This window comes from Homarus americanus, unplaced genomic scaffold (genome assembly GCF_018991925.1).
Source record: "Homarus americanus isolate GMGI-L3 unplaced genomic scaffold, GMGI_Hamer_2.0 scaffold25013, whole genome shotgun sequence".
Lineage (NCBI taxonomy): Eukaryota > Metazoa > Arthropoda > Malacostraca > Decapoda > Nephropidae > Homarus > Homarus americanus.
The window spans coordinates 6,298,586-6,316,946 of NW_024722158.1; the positions used below are offsets into that span (position 1 = coordinate 6,298,586).

General features: G+C 43.9%; 1 protein-coding gene across 1 annotated transcript in view; it reads left to right on the forward strand.

Annotated features, from left to right (window-relative positions):
• LOC121862174 (hemicentin-1-like) overlaps positions 1-18,361 on the forward strand; it is a 61,781-nt gene that overhangs the window by 25,897 nt on the left and 17,523 nt on the right. The window contains exons 3-6 of the mRNA XM_042360252.1: positions 9,308-9,441; positions 9,607-9,684; positions 10,366-10,498; positions 17,583-17,686. Coding sequence (XP_042216186.1) covers positions 9,308-9,441; positions 9,607-9,684; positions 10,366-10,498; positions 17,583-17,686 — 449 coding nt within the window. The remainder of the gene's footprint in view (positions 1-9,307; positions 9,442-9,606; positions 9,685-10,365; positions 10,499-17,582; positions 17,687-18,361) is intronic.

Below are 18,361 nucleotides of genomic sequence, written 5' to 3' on the forward strand. Positions count from 1 at the left end.
AGTGAAGTTAGTTATTGAGTGATGACGTTAATGTTTGAAGCAAGTCGATCAGAGGAGGCAAAAAATCACATGTAATTTGCTCACTTGGGGAGGAGAGAGAGGGAAGGAGTGAAGGGGAAGGGTAGGGGGGAGGAGAAGGGGTGTGGTGATATAGGAAGGAGAAGAGAGGAGGGTAGAATAGAGGAGGAAAGAGAGGGGAGGAGAGGGGAAAAGGGGGCTAGGAATGGAGGGAGGGTAATAAAGGAGGTATGTAATAACTGATAACTGAAAGCGAATGATATGAGGAGATAGAACAAAGTGATAATGTAAGATAAAGAAAAAAACGAAAAGACACAAAGAGATTACTGATGATATGGGAGGGGAAGGAGGAGGAGGAGAAGGAGGAGAAGAGAAAGAGGAGGAGGAGGGGGGAGGAGGAGGGGAGGAGAGGAGGAGGAAGAGGAGAAGGAGGAGAGAAAGAGGAGGAGGAGGGAGGAGGAGGAGGAGAGAAAGAGGGGGAGGAGGGGGGAGGAGGAGGAGGAAGAGTAGGAGGAGGAAGAGGAGAAGAAGGAGGAGGAGGAGAATAAATACTAACAACACTATGTGAAGAATGACACACACACACACACACACACACACACACACACACTATTTATCTAACTCTTAAGGTTGCCAATAAATAAATAAACTGTAGAGTGCAGGAGAAAATAAATCGACTCAATTTTCCAACCCTGATCTTTCTTCTATCAAGCTCACAGTCTGCTTACATCAACTAAGTAGAGATGTATGTATGTATGTATGTATGTATGTATGTATGTATGTATGTATGTATGTAGTGATGATGCAAAGAGAACTACAGGTAAAGGAGAGGGGGTGCTGATTACCTAACCTAACCTAACCTAACCTAACCAGGAGCTCTGAGGTATCAAGACAGTCCGCAGCCCAAGAAAGAAACACAAACAGAATTAAATACCTTATCTTTCTTATCTCTCTGGGTTTAGTCGAAGTTTTAAAACACCCAAACACAGATATGAGTCACTGTTTTTATCTCTCAAGTTAAGGGAGTTTAATAATGCTTATCAGGTTTTGGATAAACATATATTAATAAAAAAATTAAAAATATCTTAATTCAGTTTTAGGAATGGGATTTTTTTTCTAATTTCGTGTGTGTGTGTGTGTGTGTGTGTGTGTGTGTGTGTGTGTGTGTGTGTGAACAGGAGAGAGAGACCCACCACTGTTAACTATGCCAATCAAAACTTCTCACACTACCATCGTCCAACATTATCTCTCTCTCTCTCTCTCTCTCTCTCGTCACTATGCAAACTAGACTAACAACCCATCCCCTCCCCCGTATTAAAACATCCACAAACTACCGTATACATTCCCGTGCGAGTTATATAATTATACCACTCGTGGACAACGTGGCCGGGTCAGGCAATATAACCAACTCCCCTAACTCACTTTACGGCTCCAGCTGAGACCAACACGACAGTCAGCCAAACCTCTATGAATTATTATTTTTTTTCCGGACATAACACATTCAGTTTGTCAATACCAGAGACGGCCAGCACGACACACTCAATGATATACACCTGATATAGGCCCCAGGTAACGAATTCCCTTAAAAGAACCCCAATTACTCACGTTACGACAGTGTTGGGTATAAGGCGTAAGGCACAGAAAAAAGGGGATAGAAAATAGTTCTAATTTGATTTACTTCTCATGATAGTGTTAGTAGGGAACTTTTTTTTTTTATTCTTCTCAGTCCCCCCAAAAAAACGTGGGAACCTGGGAGTTTTTTTTATTTTTTATCGCCGATGACTAAGACAAATTCTTCACCCAAGACGGAGTAGCGGCCATAAAGCTGTCGCGTTAAGGGGAGGCTGACGAAGATTCATTTTCTCTAATGACACACACATAGCCTCTCCTCTCTCTCTCTCTCTCTCACTTACCACACCTCCCAGTTAGCTAAGTCACTCCACCGGACAGTTAGTAGTGAGATAGCCAGTTAGTCAGCCCCTCGACCAGACAGTTAGTGAGATACCCAGTTAGTTCAGCCACTCAACCAACAAGCCAGTCAACCATCTAACCACTCAACCAACCAGTCAAAATCACATCATGTCTCCCACCACCACTCAATCAACACCAGAGAAAAACACAATACCTACTCCAGACAGTCAATCACCACTCACTAAAACCCCAAATCAAACACTTCAGCCCACGCCAGTCCACTTTAAACAAACAGGCACCCACTTAACAGTTACCCCCCCTCCCCCCACACACACAATCAGCTTATCTTGCAGTCAACGAAGTATTCAGCTTACCAACTAAGCGCTAAAGTTTCCACCACAAGTTGACAAGTATGCCGGGATGTGGAACTATACCGTATTGAGAATGAGCCTCTCTCTCTCTCTCGAAAACAAGGTCAGCGGAGTTTGACTGTCTGTCTGTGTCTGTATGTCTATCTATCTATCTATCTATCTATCTATCTATCTATCACATCTGTTTGTTTCATAATGGCCTTTAAAATACATTACAATTTTTACACTCTGGGATCCGAATATGTGTGTGTGTGTGTGTGTGTGTGTGTGTGTGTGTGTGTGGTGTGTGTGTGTGTGTGTGTGTGTGTGTGTGTGTGTGTGTGTGTGTGTGTGTGTGTGTGTGTGTGTGTGTGTGTGTGTGTGTGTGTGTGTGTGTGTGTGTGTGTGTGGTCCATTATTCATTGACACTGAATCATTAAAATGCATGTTATAATCAAGGTGAATTACGAACTGAATCTCAAATGGCAATATGAACCTCCACACATCTTCCTACCCACCCCACCCCCTCACCCTCACCCCAACCCACCTCCAACTCCCCTCCACGTACCAAATGTTCTCGTAATTCCACCCGTGTTTATTATGACACCTCCAGAATTATTATAATGGAAATTTACAATATTAATTCAGCATACGAAATCACTTAACCTAAATTAACCTAACCTAACCTAAGCTAACCTAACCAAGTACTGTAGATGATGATGCTGACCTACTAAAGCCTCTCTCTCTCTTCTCTCTCCCTCCCCTCTCTCTCTCTCTCTCTCTCTCTCTCTCTCTCTCTCTCTCTCTCTACCTATAAATGATGGAGAAAGACCCGATGGATCTTAATGGCCTACATAAATAAACTATTTAACTACATAATTTCCTACATATACTGCCAACATAAATTGTCTACTTAAACTGCCAACATAGATTGCCTACATAAACTGCCTACATAAATTACCTACTTAAACTGCCGACATAAACCGAGACACTACTTGGTATACTGCTAATGAATGGAAGAAGTTAAGACAGCGTGTTTTTCTTTCCTTTTTCCTTTGTTTTCCTTTTTTTAATCTCCTGGTCGGCCGAACTGCTATAATTACAGACAATATTTTCATCGTGGTAAATTAATGGTAAGTCGTTGAGAAAAGTCTGAAAAGGTAGCTAAAAAAACCCAAATCGTTGAAAAAAAGTCGTTGGAAAAAAGTCGTTGGAAAAAAGTCGTTGAAAAAGTTGTGAAAAAAAGTCGTTGAAAAGCAAAAAGTTGAAAAAAAAAAACGTTGAAATAAAAGTCATTTTAGTTCCAAATTGATTCTCGAAATTCATTTAACAATATTCTATTTTTTACGGACATAAATACTTTTTAATTAGCCTCAGTTATGTGTGCGTGAGACCACTTGTCAGCATATGAAAGTAGAATACTGTCTGTCTGTCTGTCTCGTTCTATTAAGTTGAGGGGATATTATTTTCTTAACGACATGAGACAGAGCGAGCGAGGGTGACATACGAGACGTTCCACAACACACACATACACACACACACACGTACAGAAGTGGTGATTTATCTAATGGAACACAATCATAACAACCCCTCCTCATCCAATCATCTAGGGCTTAAATTTCTCTCTAATGGATCTCAATTTCAATAGATGGGTTGGATTGGGTTGTTATATCTTGAGCGGTCTTCCATCGTCCCTCTATCCTGCCATCCTCCCTCCACCCTGCCATCCTCCCTCCATCCTGCCATCCTCCCTCCATCCTGCCATCTCCTCCACCCTGCCATCCTCCTCCACCCTGCCATCCCTCCACCCTGCCATCCTCCCTCCATCCTGCCATCCTGCCATCCTCCCCTAAATGATGGATAGGTCGGGGCTCCATCATTTACCTTTACCTGATATTTATGGAGGGAGTTAATGAAGGATGAGTAATACTGGTGATACGCCACTTCCTCCACGAGTAATATTTCGGGGTTATAAGTTAAGAATTGTGAGTAATATTGAGGTATTTTCTCTAGGATTAATATTTCACGAGTCATATCAGAATAACAAATCTTCCTCCAGTGGTAATATTTCACGCGTTACAGCCACGAGTAATATAATACCTCCCCCAGTACTAATATTTCACGAGTCATAACCAAGAGCAATATCAGAATACCGATATTTCCTCCAGTGGTAATATTTCACGAGTTACAGCCACGAGTAGTATTGACAAAATACCAGTTCCACCATGAGTAATATTCTACCTTTGGTGGTTTAGAAGCCTCGCTGCTGCCTCCTGACTCTCTCTCTCTAGGAACCTTTAAGACTCCTTGTAGATTCCTTAGAAAGTTTCAGCGTTAGTAGGCATCGCTCTAACTAACGAGAAGGCCTCATCACCCTGGCAAGAAGGGGGAGGGGGAGAGGGAGGTAGAGGAGAGGAAGTTCTCACTGGTAAGTACTTTCGTGCTGTGTGAGAGGGTGGGTGTGAGGGGGGTGTGAGGGGTGGGTGTGGGGTGGAGGGGGTGGGTGAGGGGTGGGTGTGAGGGGTGGGTGAGGGTGGGTGAAGGGGTGTGGGTGTGAGGGGGTGGTGTGAGGTGGGTGTAGGGGTGAGGGGTGGGTGGGAAGTGGGTGGAAGGGTGTGTAGGGGTGGGTGTGAGGGTGGGTGTAAGGGTGGGTGTAAGGGGGTGGGTGTAAGGGGTGGGTGTGAGGGTGGGTGTAGGGGGTGGTGTGGGGTGGGTGTGAGGGTGGGTGTGAGGGTGGGTGTGAGGGGTGGGTGTGGGGTGGGTGTGGGGGTGGGTGTAGGGGTGGGTGTAAGGGGTGGGGTGTGAGGGTGGGTGTGAGGGTGGTGTGAGGGTGGTGTGAGGTGGGTGTGAGGGTGGGTGTGGGGGTGGGTGTGTGGGGGTGGGTGTGGGGTGTGAGGGGTGGGTGTGAGGGTGGGTGTGGTGGGTGTGGGGTGGGTGTGGGGAGGGGGTGTGGGGGTGGGGGTGGGTGTGGGGAGGGGGGTGAGTGGGAGGGTGGGTGTGGGGAAAAGTGTAAGGGTGGGTATAAGGACGCAGGTATGAGGGCGGCTTCTATTACTTGAAGTTTTTAAACGGTTAATGCCGATGTTGGTTTCTTGGAGAAGGAAGGAAAGGAAGGAAGGAAGGAAAGGAAAGAGAACCTCAGATTTGAGGTTCTAAAGTCCAAGGAGGAAGGAGAGAGAGAAGAGAGGAGGAGGAGGAGGATTAGAGGAAAGAGGAGGAGGAGGAGAGGAGGAGGAGGAGGAGGAGGAGGAGGAGGAGGAAGGAAAGAGGGAGGAGGAGGAGGAAGACAACAACTTCAGTGTGAAACAGACCTGAATCGCTTCTTTCAATGTGTTTTATTTTTTTTCATGCCACCGCTGAAAAAGAAATCCCAGGCCACAATTCCTCGCCAATGAAGACATAAATCCTTAATCCCACCCCCCCCCAACCCCCCCCCTCCCCCAGCACTAAAGTTTGCAAATATCGGCCTTGATTTATTCGTATTATTTCGTTCTGGGAAATGAAAGTTGTTATTCATTGAGAAATATACCAGGACAGGAGGCAATACCTTCACCCTAGTCTATGGGACACCGCCAACGCCTTCTGAAGTAGTTAGAGGCAATTAGGAACTTGTGTTAGGTCAATGTTAGGTTAGGTCAGGTTGGTTTGAGGTCAATGTTAGGTTTTGGTCAGGTCAGGTTAGGTCAATGTTAGGTTAGGTCAGGTCAGGCCAATGTTAGGTTAGGTCAGGTTAATCACCAGGTGAAATAAGCCGGAGGGGAAGCTAATCTTCGCGTGATCTCAATATATACGGATTTATGTATAGATATTAAATTATTTTCCCTTACGTAAATTTTCAACAGTGGGATAATTATGATAATTCTCTCAACTGGTGAAATTTGAGCTCTGGGTGTTAGTATTTACCAATCATTAATATTTAATTTTCCAAAAACAGCAATTAACACTGGATCATCAACGCCCAATTATGAATCGAATCCCAAATACGAGCATTACAGTTAAATAAAAAAAAAACAAAAAAAAACAGACACTGGAGTTTTGTCAGTTTTGTCATAAAATTTCCATATATATGAAAAAGTCTCAATTTTATTCACCGACGATTAATCCAGAGCAGAACTTTATAATCGCCATGAACGAAATATTACAGCAGCATTTACCGGTATATATTATATTATAATTCACTATTAATACCTGTAGTTATATTTTTCACAGGTTAGGTTAGGTTAATATTACAGTACGAAAAAATCCACCTAAACCAGATTTTTTCTATTAAATAGACCAAAATCTGTTATGTAATCTGAGTCAGCATTCGGTAAAACATGATATTGTTGATGTCGTGGGAGAAACTCTCCTCTCTCTCTCTCTCTCTCTCTCTCTCTCTCTCTCTCTCTCTCTCTCTCTCTCTCGACCTGAAGAACGAGTCGTGTTTACAAGACCAGGGCGAGGACGACAACACAACGACCCAGAAACGGTGTACGACATGTCAGTATTCAAGACTTCTTTATCCATTCATGGGCCACTCAGGCAAACACACTGTCCTTTTATACACCTAACAAAATGTAAATATAAAGAGTTAGTTTATCTCCGGGTTGGATCACGACTTGTATACCAACACTATTGTAACTCTTTCGAAATAGTATTAATCTCATTCCATGTTTTACTTATTTTATAGATAAATTTTATTCAATGAAGAAAAATTTGGATATTTTAAAAAGATCCAAAAAATTATTCTCAGGAAGAAAATATTATCCAAAAATTATAATACAACCAGAGAATTTTTTTTTATTTTCCATTACAATTTGTTTTATTTCTCAACAGTATACTATGGACTTGTAAGAGATGCCCACACACACACACACACACTTCAACTCACACTCAACCCTATAAGGCTCTCACGCACTCTACCCCTCCTCCTCCCAAGTGTGGGTTAAACACATATCTAATACTGCGTTCAAGGAGAGAAGTCCCTGTTTTTTGTTCCAATGCAAAAACAAAACAAAAAGGCTTGAATTGTTTATGTCTCTTGTTGTGCCACACTTTTCATACCCTTGAGAAAAACACACACACACACACACACACACACACACACACACACACACACACACACACACACACTCAGAATCCCTTGTTAAACCTATACTAACACGGTCCAACACGTTCAAGGTTTGATTGGCAGAATTTTTATCATCTAGTAAATGTAGAGGCGATGTTACAGCCAGGACTGAAGTAATCGAAATGGTTAGGTTAGGTTAGGTTAGGGTCGTCAGTCAGTATCACATTTTAAAACTTCCCTGTAATTTTCTCCATCATTTATCAACACAACTTGTAATTATTTATTTTTAGGACTCGGTATGACACACGCTTGAAAATCTGACGAAATCTTTAATATATCTAACGAAATCTGAAAACAATGACGAAATCTGAAAAAATTAAGAAATATTAAACAAATTACGAAATATTACACAAATCTGACGAACTAATAAAAATCTGACGAAATAAAAAAAAAAGTAATGAAATCTTAAAAAAAAAGACTAAATCATCATTATTTCTGTAGCAAATTGTCTCTCGCTAACATGACATAATTTATAACCTCCTCGTAAAGGCTTCTTCCATCACGTCCAGGAGCTCAAAACAACACAGGTAAGGATGACAGACAGGTATACATTCCCCTACAATAAATCAATTAGGTTTACCTGTCCCTTCTCACTAGGTAAGTCAAGACAGGTATGACGGCCCAAGAGTTTTGAATTTTTGTATCATAATTACCACAGGTAAAGCAGTTAACGTATGAGCCAATCAGAACCAAGCTTGAAATGGATGTGATAGAGCTTTTACTGGTGGTAATTTCACTCAGCAATTTAAATGACACCTGGTCACTTGTCCCAAAAATTCTGAGTTATTTTTTTAGCCGCCATCTGAACACCTGGAGTCGTGTTGGCCTTAAACTCAGTCAATATTGTGTGTGGTGGGAACATGTCTCGGCTCGGGGAAAACCTCACACAACATTGACCCCCCACCCCCACAAACCCTCCTCCTCCCACCCCACAAACCCCCCCTCCCTCACCCCCACAAACCCTCCCTCCCCCACCCCCCCACAAACCCTCCCTCCCTCACCCCCCACAAACCCTCCTCCCTCACCCCCACAAACCCCTCCCTCCCCCCCACCCCCACAAAACCCTCCCTCCCCCGTAACCATTTATGGGGAGGAAATAGTTTATAATTCCTCTAAGGTCTGAAAGTCTTAAAGCCATGTTCACTATCTTTATCTTTATTTCTCTTTATCTTTTGTTCTAGAAATATCTACCACTGTCAGGTAACCTCCTATCTGCGTCATCTCTCCTCTAATTGGTCTCAACCCAGTATTTGCTTTTCCTTTTTACTGAATATCAAGAAACTATGACGTAATGTTTTTCGTCGAGTCGGTGTAGTGTGAGTTTAAAGGAAGGTGGGAGGTAGGTAGCCAACGTTGATAAAACAAAAACAAAACCTGTTCTTGTTAAACCTGGATCATCTTTCATCAGTCGCTGCCTTAACAAACACTCTCTGTCTCGTCCTGTTGTGAAATTAACAATATCGTCGGAATATTTCTCAATGTATTAATCTTTCCCTCAGTTTCAGAATCTATCAATATATGCATTAAGAAATCACCGCCAACCCGAACCGAACATAACAATGGAAACAGCTCTCTGAAATATCCCCTCAAAATAGCCAGAATTCACCACAGGTTTTGTAGCTTTTAACATGTGTAACTTACTAAGAGCTTTTCTTATAGTTAATTGCCAGGTAAACGCTGTCTGGGTACACTGCCGTCTGTCTGTCTGTCTGTCTGTCTGTCTGTCTGTCTGTCTTAGAATATACAGCATATCTTCAATTACAATTATGATATATCAATAATTATCTTGACATACTCTATTAAGAATCCTAAAGTCATTTTCATGTACGTTGCAGAAATCAATCACAGCAACAGAATCTAAGACGCTTGTTCACTCTCTGTCTCACACCTTCTTTCTCACGCTTTCTCTCACTCACAGGCATCAAGAGTAAGAAAGTATCGACCTTATGGACACCGCCGGAGTTCGACGAGACACTACCTAATAACATCACCGTGATGGAGGGTGAACCAGCCGCTCTGCCCTGCGTCGTCACCAAGCTCAGGGGTCGATCTGTGAGTAATACCCTCCTTACTATTGATCAAGACTTAGGTTAGGTTAGGTTAAGGGTGTTTAACCATCAGGTGACATAAACAGGAGTACCTAAACCTTTAACCATGAGGAGATAAATCACGAGACGACGCAGGTAACTCAACTCATTAACAACACCTTTCCTGTAGGTGTCGTGGATCCGTCAGCGCGACCTACACGTCATCTCTGCCAACGACCTCACCTTTACCTCTGACGACAGGTTCAAGGTAAGGCCAAGTTACTTTATTGAAGGCCCAGTTACTTTTTTGAAGGCCCAGTTACTGTATTGAAGGCCCAGTTACTGTATTGAAGGCCCAGTTACTTTATTGAAGACCCAGTTACTTTATTGAAGGCCCAGTTACTTTATTGAAGGCCCAGTTACTGTATTGAAGGCCCAGTTACTTTATTGAAGACCCAGTTACTTTATTGAAGGCCCAGTTACTGTATTGAAGGCCCAGTTACTGTATTGAAGGGAAGAGAGTGACAGTAACCTTCTTTGTGTCTATTATTTCACGTTTCAGAAGCTCAAGACGCTGGGTAAACATGAAGAGGTTCTAATACATTATCGTCTCGTGGTATTTTCCTCTCCTTACCGAAGCTTGTGGTTAGAATAAGAGTTGAGAGAATGACTAACTCGCCCTCCCCCTCCCTCACCTAGGTATTTCATTCCCTATCACCTACCACCTCCCTCACCTGAAAATTCCCTCCCTGGCCCTCCCTCACCTATAGATATTTCACCTCTACCTCCCTCCCTCACCTAGATATTTCTCTCTCTACCTCCCTCCCTCACCTGAAAATTCCCTCCCCACATAGAAATTTCCCTCCCTACCACCTTCCTCACCTGAAATTCCTCCTATCCCTCCCTCACCCTAACACCTGACTCACAGCTGGTGCGTGCCCCTCGGCAGGTGGTGATCGACAATACCAGCTCGTCCTACACGCTGGAGGTGGCTGCCGCCCTCAGGAATGACTCCGGTGTTTATGAGTGTCAGGTCAACACAAGGCCGAAGCTGTCGCGCCCTGTCTCCCTCACAGTCCACGGTCAGTCAGTCAGTCAGTCAGTCTGGTGTGTGTGTGTGTGTGTGTGTGTGTGTGTGTGTGTGTGTGTGTGCTGTGTCTGCTGTGTGGACCATGCTGTGTTACGTCCTCTCCTTACACTGCTGTACTTGCTGTGTTGTGTCTCATCAATCCACACTACTACCAGATGCTGTGTTAGGTCCTATCTCTGTCGTGTTCTGACCGTCCTGACCGTTGTCTGTCGTCGCCGTACACAAAACATTCCTCCTCCACACACACGTCATGTCCCATTCGTGTGTTGTGTCGTTTGCTCACACCACATGATTTTCTATAAAGTGTCCTATACGTGTCCTTCAGATCATAGGTTAGGACATACACTCTCGTTTCCCCTTAAGTCTTGTTATGTTGTGTCAGTAAACTCACACCACTACCACACATATTGTCGAAACCTGCCCGTGCACAAGTTCACAGGCAGTATGTTAGAGCTTATAGTGCCTCTCCACACACACGCAGGGCTGTAGCTAAGATCCCCGGTGTGTGTGTGTGTGTGTGTGTGTGTGTGTGTGTGTGTGTGTGTGTGTGTGTGTGTGTGTGTGTGTGTGTGTGTGTGTGTGTGTGTGTGTGTGTGTGTGTATGTGTGTGTGTGTGTGTATTCTGTGTCAACATGTCTTTTAAAAGGTAAAATTTCCATTGTTATTATTAGTTAAACATACTACTGATCTGCCTTGGAAGTTTTCGGATACAAAGGTGATCTTTTATTTGGGCAATACAGCTGTTGGGTGTTGATACGAGGATGGTTTTGTTTATACGTTCAGGAAGGCCGCGTTTGTATCGATACAAAGCTGAGTTTACGTTCGAGTACACAGCTGTTCACGTCGACACACAGCTGCCCATGTCGACACACAACTATTCATATCGACACACAACTATTCACATCGACACACAACTATTCATATCGACAATATACAGTTATTTGCCCACCATTTTTAGGTTTCTTGTGTGGGCTAGAGACACAAATGAGACACAGATGAGGACGAGCTTCTTGATTTCTCAGACGTTCAGGACAAAGTGGCTCTCTCAGTCAAGCAGCGGAAAATACTGCACCTTGAAGCGAAAAATCTCAGCAGTGAAGAAAATGCAGCAGCCGAGGGGGTTTTATCTTCAAAGTCCAGGGAAGACGGGTGGGATATAATGTAACACACCTGAACGACACTGTAACACACCTGAACGACACTGTAACACACCTGAACGACACTGTAACACACCTGAACGACACTGTAACACACCTGAACGACACTGTAACACACCTGAACGACACTGTAACACACCTGAACGACACTGTAACACACCTGAACGACACTGTAACACACCTGAGCGACACTAAACACACCTGAGCGACACTGTACCAATTAACGACTTGTAAAAAGAGTCCTCGCCCATGATAGACAGGGAGAAATATAATGTAGCTACAGACACGAATCCTGTAGTTCTGTAGAGGCAATTAATGAGTTGTATTAACCCTCACAACACGAGAATATACAGTACAACATTTAAATCGTCATAACTATAACCTAAACCTAAACCTAACCAGTTTTATCATCCTAAGTCAATGAGAACTTTAAGTGGAAGGGAAGTCTGAGATAAAGAGGGTGGATTCACTCGCTGACAACCCTGAAGTATCGCTTATATATCCGGGTTTTTATGAGAGCAGGAAAGTTTTGTAGGTTAAACTCTCTCTCTCTCTCTCTCTCTCTCTCTCTCTCTCTCTCTCTCTCTCATCATCTTGTGCTTCTCTACATAATTGAATAAACCGTGAGGTAGATAAACGCGCGCACACACACACACACACACACACAAACGCTAAACCTAATTGGACTTGTTGAGGCGAGTTAGAATAATTTCTCAAGTGTCTTAGTTCAGTCGAGGCATTGTATTACACTGAGGTAATTCCTACAACAACACACAGTAGCATCTTATAACTAAAACCACAAGGAAAACATTTATTTACATACAGAATAATTTTTCATCTTTTATTGTGGAATTATAAACATGAAAATTTAATCTATGTTTTTGATATTGTGTTTAATTTCGTTCAGGTAGAGAATCTCAGGGAAATAACCTTCAGTTCCAGTATTAGAGTCGTGTTATTTTAATTAGTGGAGGGATTTCATTAAGCGTGTTTATGGTACAGTATTCATTATAGCACTCTACTCCACCATTGCATTGTGGGATTCCGAATCGACCTTTAAAGCATTTCAATCCTTTTTCTGGGGATTTTATTTATTTATTTATTTATTTTATATAATGGAAAGGACTACGTGTTGATTTTAAGCATCCCAGTGTGTGTGTTAAGTGAAGTTGTTGCTGTTTTGACCATAGACTCTAAAACACACAGCTTCATAACGTTAACCTGATGCCCAAGTAACGCATGAAACACGGCATGGAAATTTTCGTAACAACACCATGGCTAAAGTACAATATAACCTTGACGAACTTACGAAATCTTACGCAAAAAGTAAGAATACATCCGAGTTTCAGACATCACAATAGCTGGATGATATACCTTCATTTTTATTACTAGGAGAATCAAAAGTCAAGGAAGAATACAAAGCGAATAGAGAGAACTGTCCGGTCTTTTTCTCGTTGCCCAGAATATGAGAGAGGAAGAGAAGGAGGGGGGAGAGAGAGGAAAGAGGAGGAGGGAGGGAGGAAGGAGGGAGAGAGAGAGAGACGGAGGGACGGAGGGAGGGAGGGAGGGAAGGGGTGAGAGGGAGTCAGCTGTAATATATAAATCTTTTCCTGAATCTTTCCTAACTCAGACAAAGGCGGGTTAACGGAGCTCCCCTACCACTGTCCACTGTCTTGAAGAGGTCTTGTGGATGTGTGTGTGTGTGTGCGGATGTGTGTGTGTGTGTGTGTGGTGTGTGTGTGGTGCGAGCATTTACTTCCCTACACACACACACACACAGAAAACACCTGAGTTATCATATACACATCTTGACTACACTATGGCAATTAGCTCTAGAAACCCAACCAACATCCATAAAACTGAAAGCGTATACACCTCTGAGGCGATAGGAAAGATAGGCCAAGGGGGATTTATCTGTTCCTATTGCCCTTTACAAAACCATCTGGCTATAGGTATTCACAAGCATGGGTGTTAATCTCAGTCCCTTGTACTCTTCAAAGGCTACAGAGTCCATAGAGGAATTCATGGGTAGGTGGGTGTTCATGTCTCTCTCTCTCTCTCTCTCTCCACAGCTCAACCAGTGATATACGACACACAAAGCCGAGACAGACGAGCAATACAACTCAGTTTTTTTTCCGAAATTGATGATCCGCGTGTTAAAACATTTCGGCTTTTGCAAACACCGATTCCACGTCACCTCTGTCCACTAGGTGATTGCAACAGAGTGGTTAAAATACGTCATATACCTGTTGTTGCAGAGAGTATTGCAACACTTGATATTAACTTGATTTTCACCTGTGGCCTTCACGACACGGGTGAAAAAGATTATGTTTCTATACGGATCACCTGAAGATCAGTCCCTTCGGATTATTTTAGCTTAGCTTTGAACAACACCCTAACGTCAACCAAACCAAACCTAACCTTAAATCATCCTATCATTAACATGTAGGCATACACAGCCATACACAACCACGTATGACAATAATACACAACCACAATACAACAGACATACAAACACACAGACACGGTTTCCAGCTACTCTCGTGTACTGTACTATAAGAGGTATGGTAAGTGTCCGCTGCGGTAATTAGCCGGTAGATAAATGAGACTTAGAAATTTGAATACAGAATGGGAATAAAGTGTGTGTGTGTGTGTGTGTGTGTGTGTGTGTGTGTGTGTGTGTGTGTGTGTGTGTGTGTGTGTGTGTGTGTGTGTGTGTGTGTGTGTGTGTGTGTGTGTGTGTGTGGGTGGCTGGGTGTGTGTGTGTGTGTGTGTGTGTGTGTGTGTGGGTGGTGGGTGGGTGGTGGGTGGGTGGGTGGGTGGCTGGGTGTGTGTGTGTGTGTGTGTGTGTGTGTGTGTGTGTGTGTGTGTGTGTGTGTGTGTGTGTGTGTGTGTGTGTGTTGTGGGTGGGTGGCTGGGTGGCTGGTGGCTGGGTGTGTGTGTGTGTGTGTGTGTGTGTGTGTGTGTGTGTGTGTGTGTGTGTGTGTGTGTGTGTGTGTGTGTGTGTGTGTGTGAGAGAGAGAGATAGAGAGAGAGATGGATCAAACTAGTGAGGGAGAAGAGAAGGTAGGTAGGTAGGTGTGGTAGTGTTGTGTGCACATATATATGAAGCAATTGTCACAAGTTTGGGTCGTCAAGGGCGGTGTGAAGGCTTCTTAGTCACGTTCTGCACCACGGCTAAGTTATCACCACCACCCACCCACCCACACACACACACAGGCTTGACAAAACGACCATATGAACACAAGACTAATTCCAGAGGGATTTAATTCATGTTTTAAAGTTATTCAGAGACAGAATGGAATGTGATCGAGTGTGGTGCCGAATAATAGACCTTGTTGTTGTTGTTGTGTGGATGATGCTCAGGTATAAACAAACTCACGTTCTCTTGGGCTGTCGACTTGGGAATAAGGAAGGGGGGGGAGGGGGGGCTGATACCTAGCAGGACATATATATATAAACATAAACATTCAAGAACGTCTATTAATCTCCACCAAGAACTCTTCTTTACCAAATAAAAATATATATATAAAAATTCACAAATAGGACCTTGAGTATATTCAATCTCGCCTCCGGTCACACACAGACTAGCGGGCGAGGTCTTTCAGTAATAGTGAGTTCCATAAAAGGAGTTTGGATACAGCGCAAGGAAGGAAGAGCGGGTGTGGGTCTTTAGTACACAAAAGAGGTAACACATCTGACCCTGTGCTATACTCCGCTATCATTGCCCCAGGCTTTTAAGTTAGGTACCCGTTCTGCAGCTGGGTCGACTCGGGGCGCCCTTACTCGCTGAGACTCCAACCTTCTTAGACTGTTGGGTAAGGAGGCTGCCCTGCCTTATACTAACTGAAACACAACTAGTTTTAAAGAGGATCACGTTAAGGTTAAGTTAAGTTAAATTAGGTTAGGTTAGGTTAGGTTAGGTTAGGTTAGGTTAGGTTAGGTTAGGTTAGGTTAGGTTAGGGTAGGTTAGGATAATTGTTCTTAAGGTGAATCTAATATTTCCTTGGACACTTATGCTTCAAGATTTATAACCCCAAGTCGTATGGGCGATATCACTCCAGGTGTATTGGCGTCTTAAGAGTGGATGAAGAAGAAGTAGGTAGAGGGGAGAGAGGGGGTGGTGAGGGTGAGGGTAGGGGGATGATCATACAACCTGCTGAGGAGTTTCTCTTAGGCGAAGGAGAAGTGATTACCTGAGTTATTGACAAAGGACTCCAGGAGGTGGAAGTTTGAGATTAGCTTCCAACTTACTCCACGGAAGTTTCTGGGGGTGGTGGCTGGTCTAACTTGTTGAGATGTCCATTCCTCAACATATACGCCATCTGACTGACTGACTGACTGACACCTGACACTTGCAGGAAGGAGGTCGGTGGCTAACTGTAATGCGTGTGGGGTTGTGGACTGACTGACTGACTGACTGACTGACACCTGCATGGAGGAGGTCAGCGGCTAACTGTAGTGTGTGACTGTGTAGTTGTAGCCTTTAATATACCGCTGACACTTCAAGGACAGGTCTATATACCGCGTGTTCATTTATCCGAATACTTGTATGTCAGGAGTTTCCCTATTCGAACGCTTATTTATCCTTAGTTTTATTTATCCGAACGATTATATATATAGGTTTCATTTAATCGAACGCTTATTTATCCGAACGCTTATTTATCCGAATGTTCATTTATCCGACGTTCCACTCACCGGATAGTCTAACCTCACCTGCGTTAGCGACCTGTTTTTAGTCTTCCGGCTGACCTGTCAATACACCTGACCTTTCAATACTGTTTACGAGTAACATTTTATAAAAGCTGTGATTTTTTTTTCCTGGCTGTGAAAGTATAGCTTGAGATATTAAGATAGACAGTCAAAACAAAACTGTGGACTGAACAGATCTATATTATGCTAACCTTGATCAACGATAGGTTAGGTTGGGTTAGATTAGGTTAGGTTAGGTTAGGTTAGCGTTAAATCATCAGATGAAACAATTTAGTGCATCTAATCTCCACGTGATACAGAGTAAAATATACACAGAGAAATCGACAGGTCTTCCACGAGTCAATACTTCATGATGCTCCTCTTAAGTCAAACAAGAGCTAAGACTCCACCAGATGGGCTCTCGAGTGAGCTAACCCTTAAGTTTGAAGACAATAGTTTCAAGAGTTCGAACCGTAGGGACACACTGATGGGTAAACACACAAACCCACATAGCAACATATCAGCCAGACTCTTCCTTAGTATTGATAAACACACACACACACACACACACACACACACACACACACACACACACACACACACACTGTTTCCCTGTAGGCTCGTCTGGCAGTCTCTCCGGAAGTTGACAACGGAGGATTATCATTTGTAGTTGAAAACTTTTAATACTTCTTATTGTTAGGATTCTTCCGCATCAGGTCCTGCGGCGGTCTTATCATTTATGTGAACTTTGGCAGATATTTAGGTTAGGTTAGGTTAGGTCTTCTTCCTCCTCCTTCTCCTTCCCTCCTCCTCCTCCTCCTCCTCCTCCTCCTCCTCTTCTTCTTCTTCCTCCTCCTCTTCCTGTCTGTGTCTCTTCCTATATTTGTTCGTGTTGACAGTTCCCCTCACACATTCCCTCTTCCTGTTTTCATCCAAACTCACTTTCGTCTTTCTTCCCGCCTCTAACTTCCTCCGCCTCTCAGATATAAATAACATGTTGAAGTGTAGGAGCGTGTTGTGTGTGTGTGTGTGTGTGTGTGTGTGGAGAGATGGATAGAAAGGCATGATAGATGAAGATGGATAAAGAAACATGATCGAGGAAGATGGATAGATAGTGAGATAGAGAGATAGAGAGAGAGAGATAAACGAAAGTAAATAATGTATCTCTCTTGTCATTACTGCCCATACTAACGTGTTGTCCCCCCGCCCCTCTCCATGGTGCCACAGTGCCAGCCGCCAAGATCCCAGGCCCCAGCGAGCTCTTCATCAGGAGCGGCTCTACCCTAGTACTCAGCTGCACCGCTTTACTCCACCCGAGTGCCATCAGTACGGTAGGTCATCACTACTCCACCCGAGTGCCATCAGGTACGGTAGGTCATCACTACTCCACCCGAGTGCCATCAGTACGGTAGGTCATCACTACTCCACCCGAGTGCCATCAGTACGGTAGGTCATCACTACTCCACCCGAGTGCCAACAGTACGGTAGGTCATCACTACTCCACAGTGCCATCAGTACGGTAGGTCATCACTACTCCCGAGTGCCAACAGTACGGTAGGTCATCACTACTCCACCCGAGTGCCATCAGTACGGTAGGTCATCACTACTCACCCGAGTGCCAACAGTACGGTAGGTCATCACTACTCCACCCGAGTGCCAACAGTGCGGTAGGTCATCACTACTCCACCCGAGTGCCAACAGTACGGTAGGTCATCACTACTCCGCAGTGCCATCAGTACGGTAGGTCATCACTACTCCACCCGAGTGCCATCAGTACGGTAGGTCATCACTACTCCACCCGAGTGCCAACAGTACGGTAGGTCATCACTACTCCGCAGGTGCCATCAGTACGGTAGGTCATCACTACTCCACCCGAGTGCCATCAGTACGGTAGGTCATCACTACTCCACCCGAGTGCCATCAGTACGGTAGGTCATCACTACCCGAGTGCCAACAGTACGGTGGTCATCACTACTCCACCCGAGTGCCATCAGTACGGTAGGTCA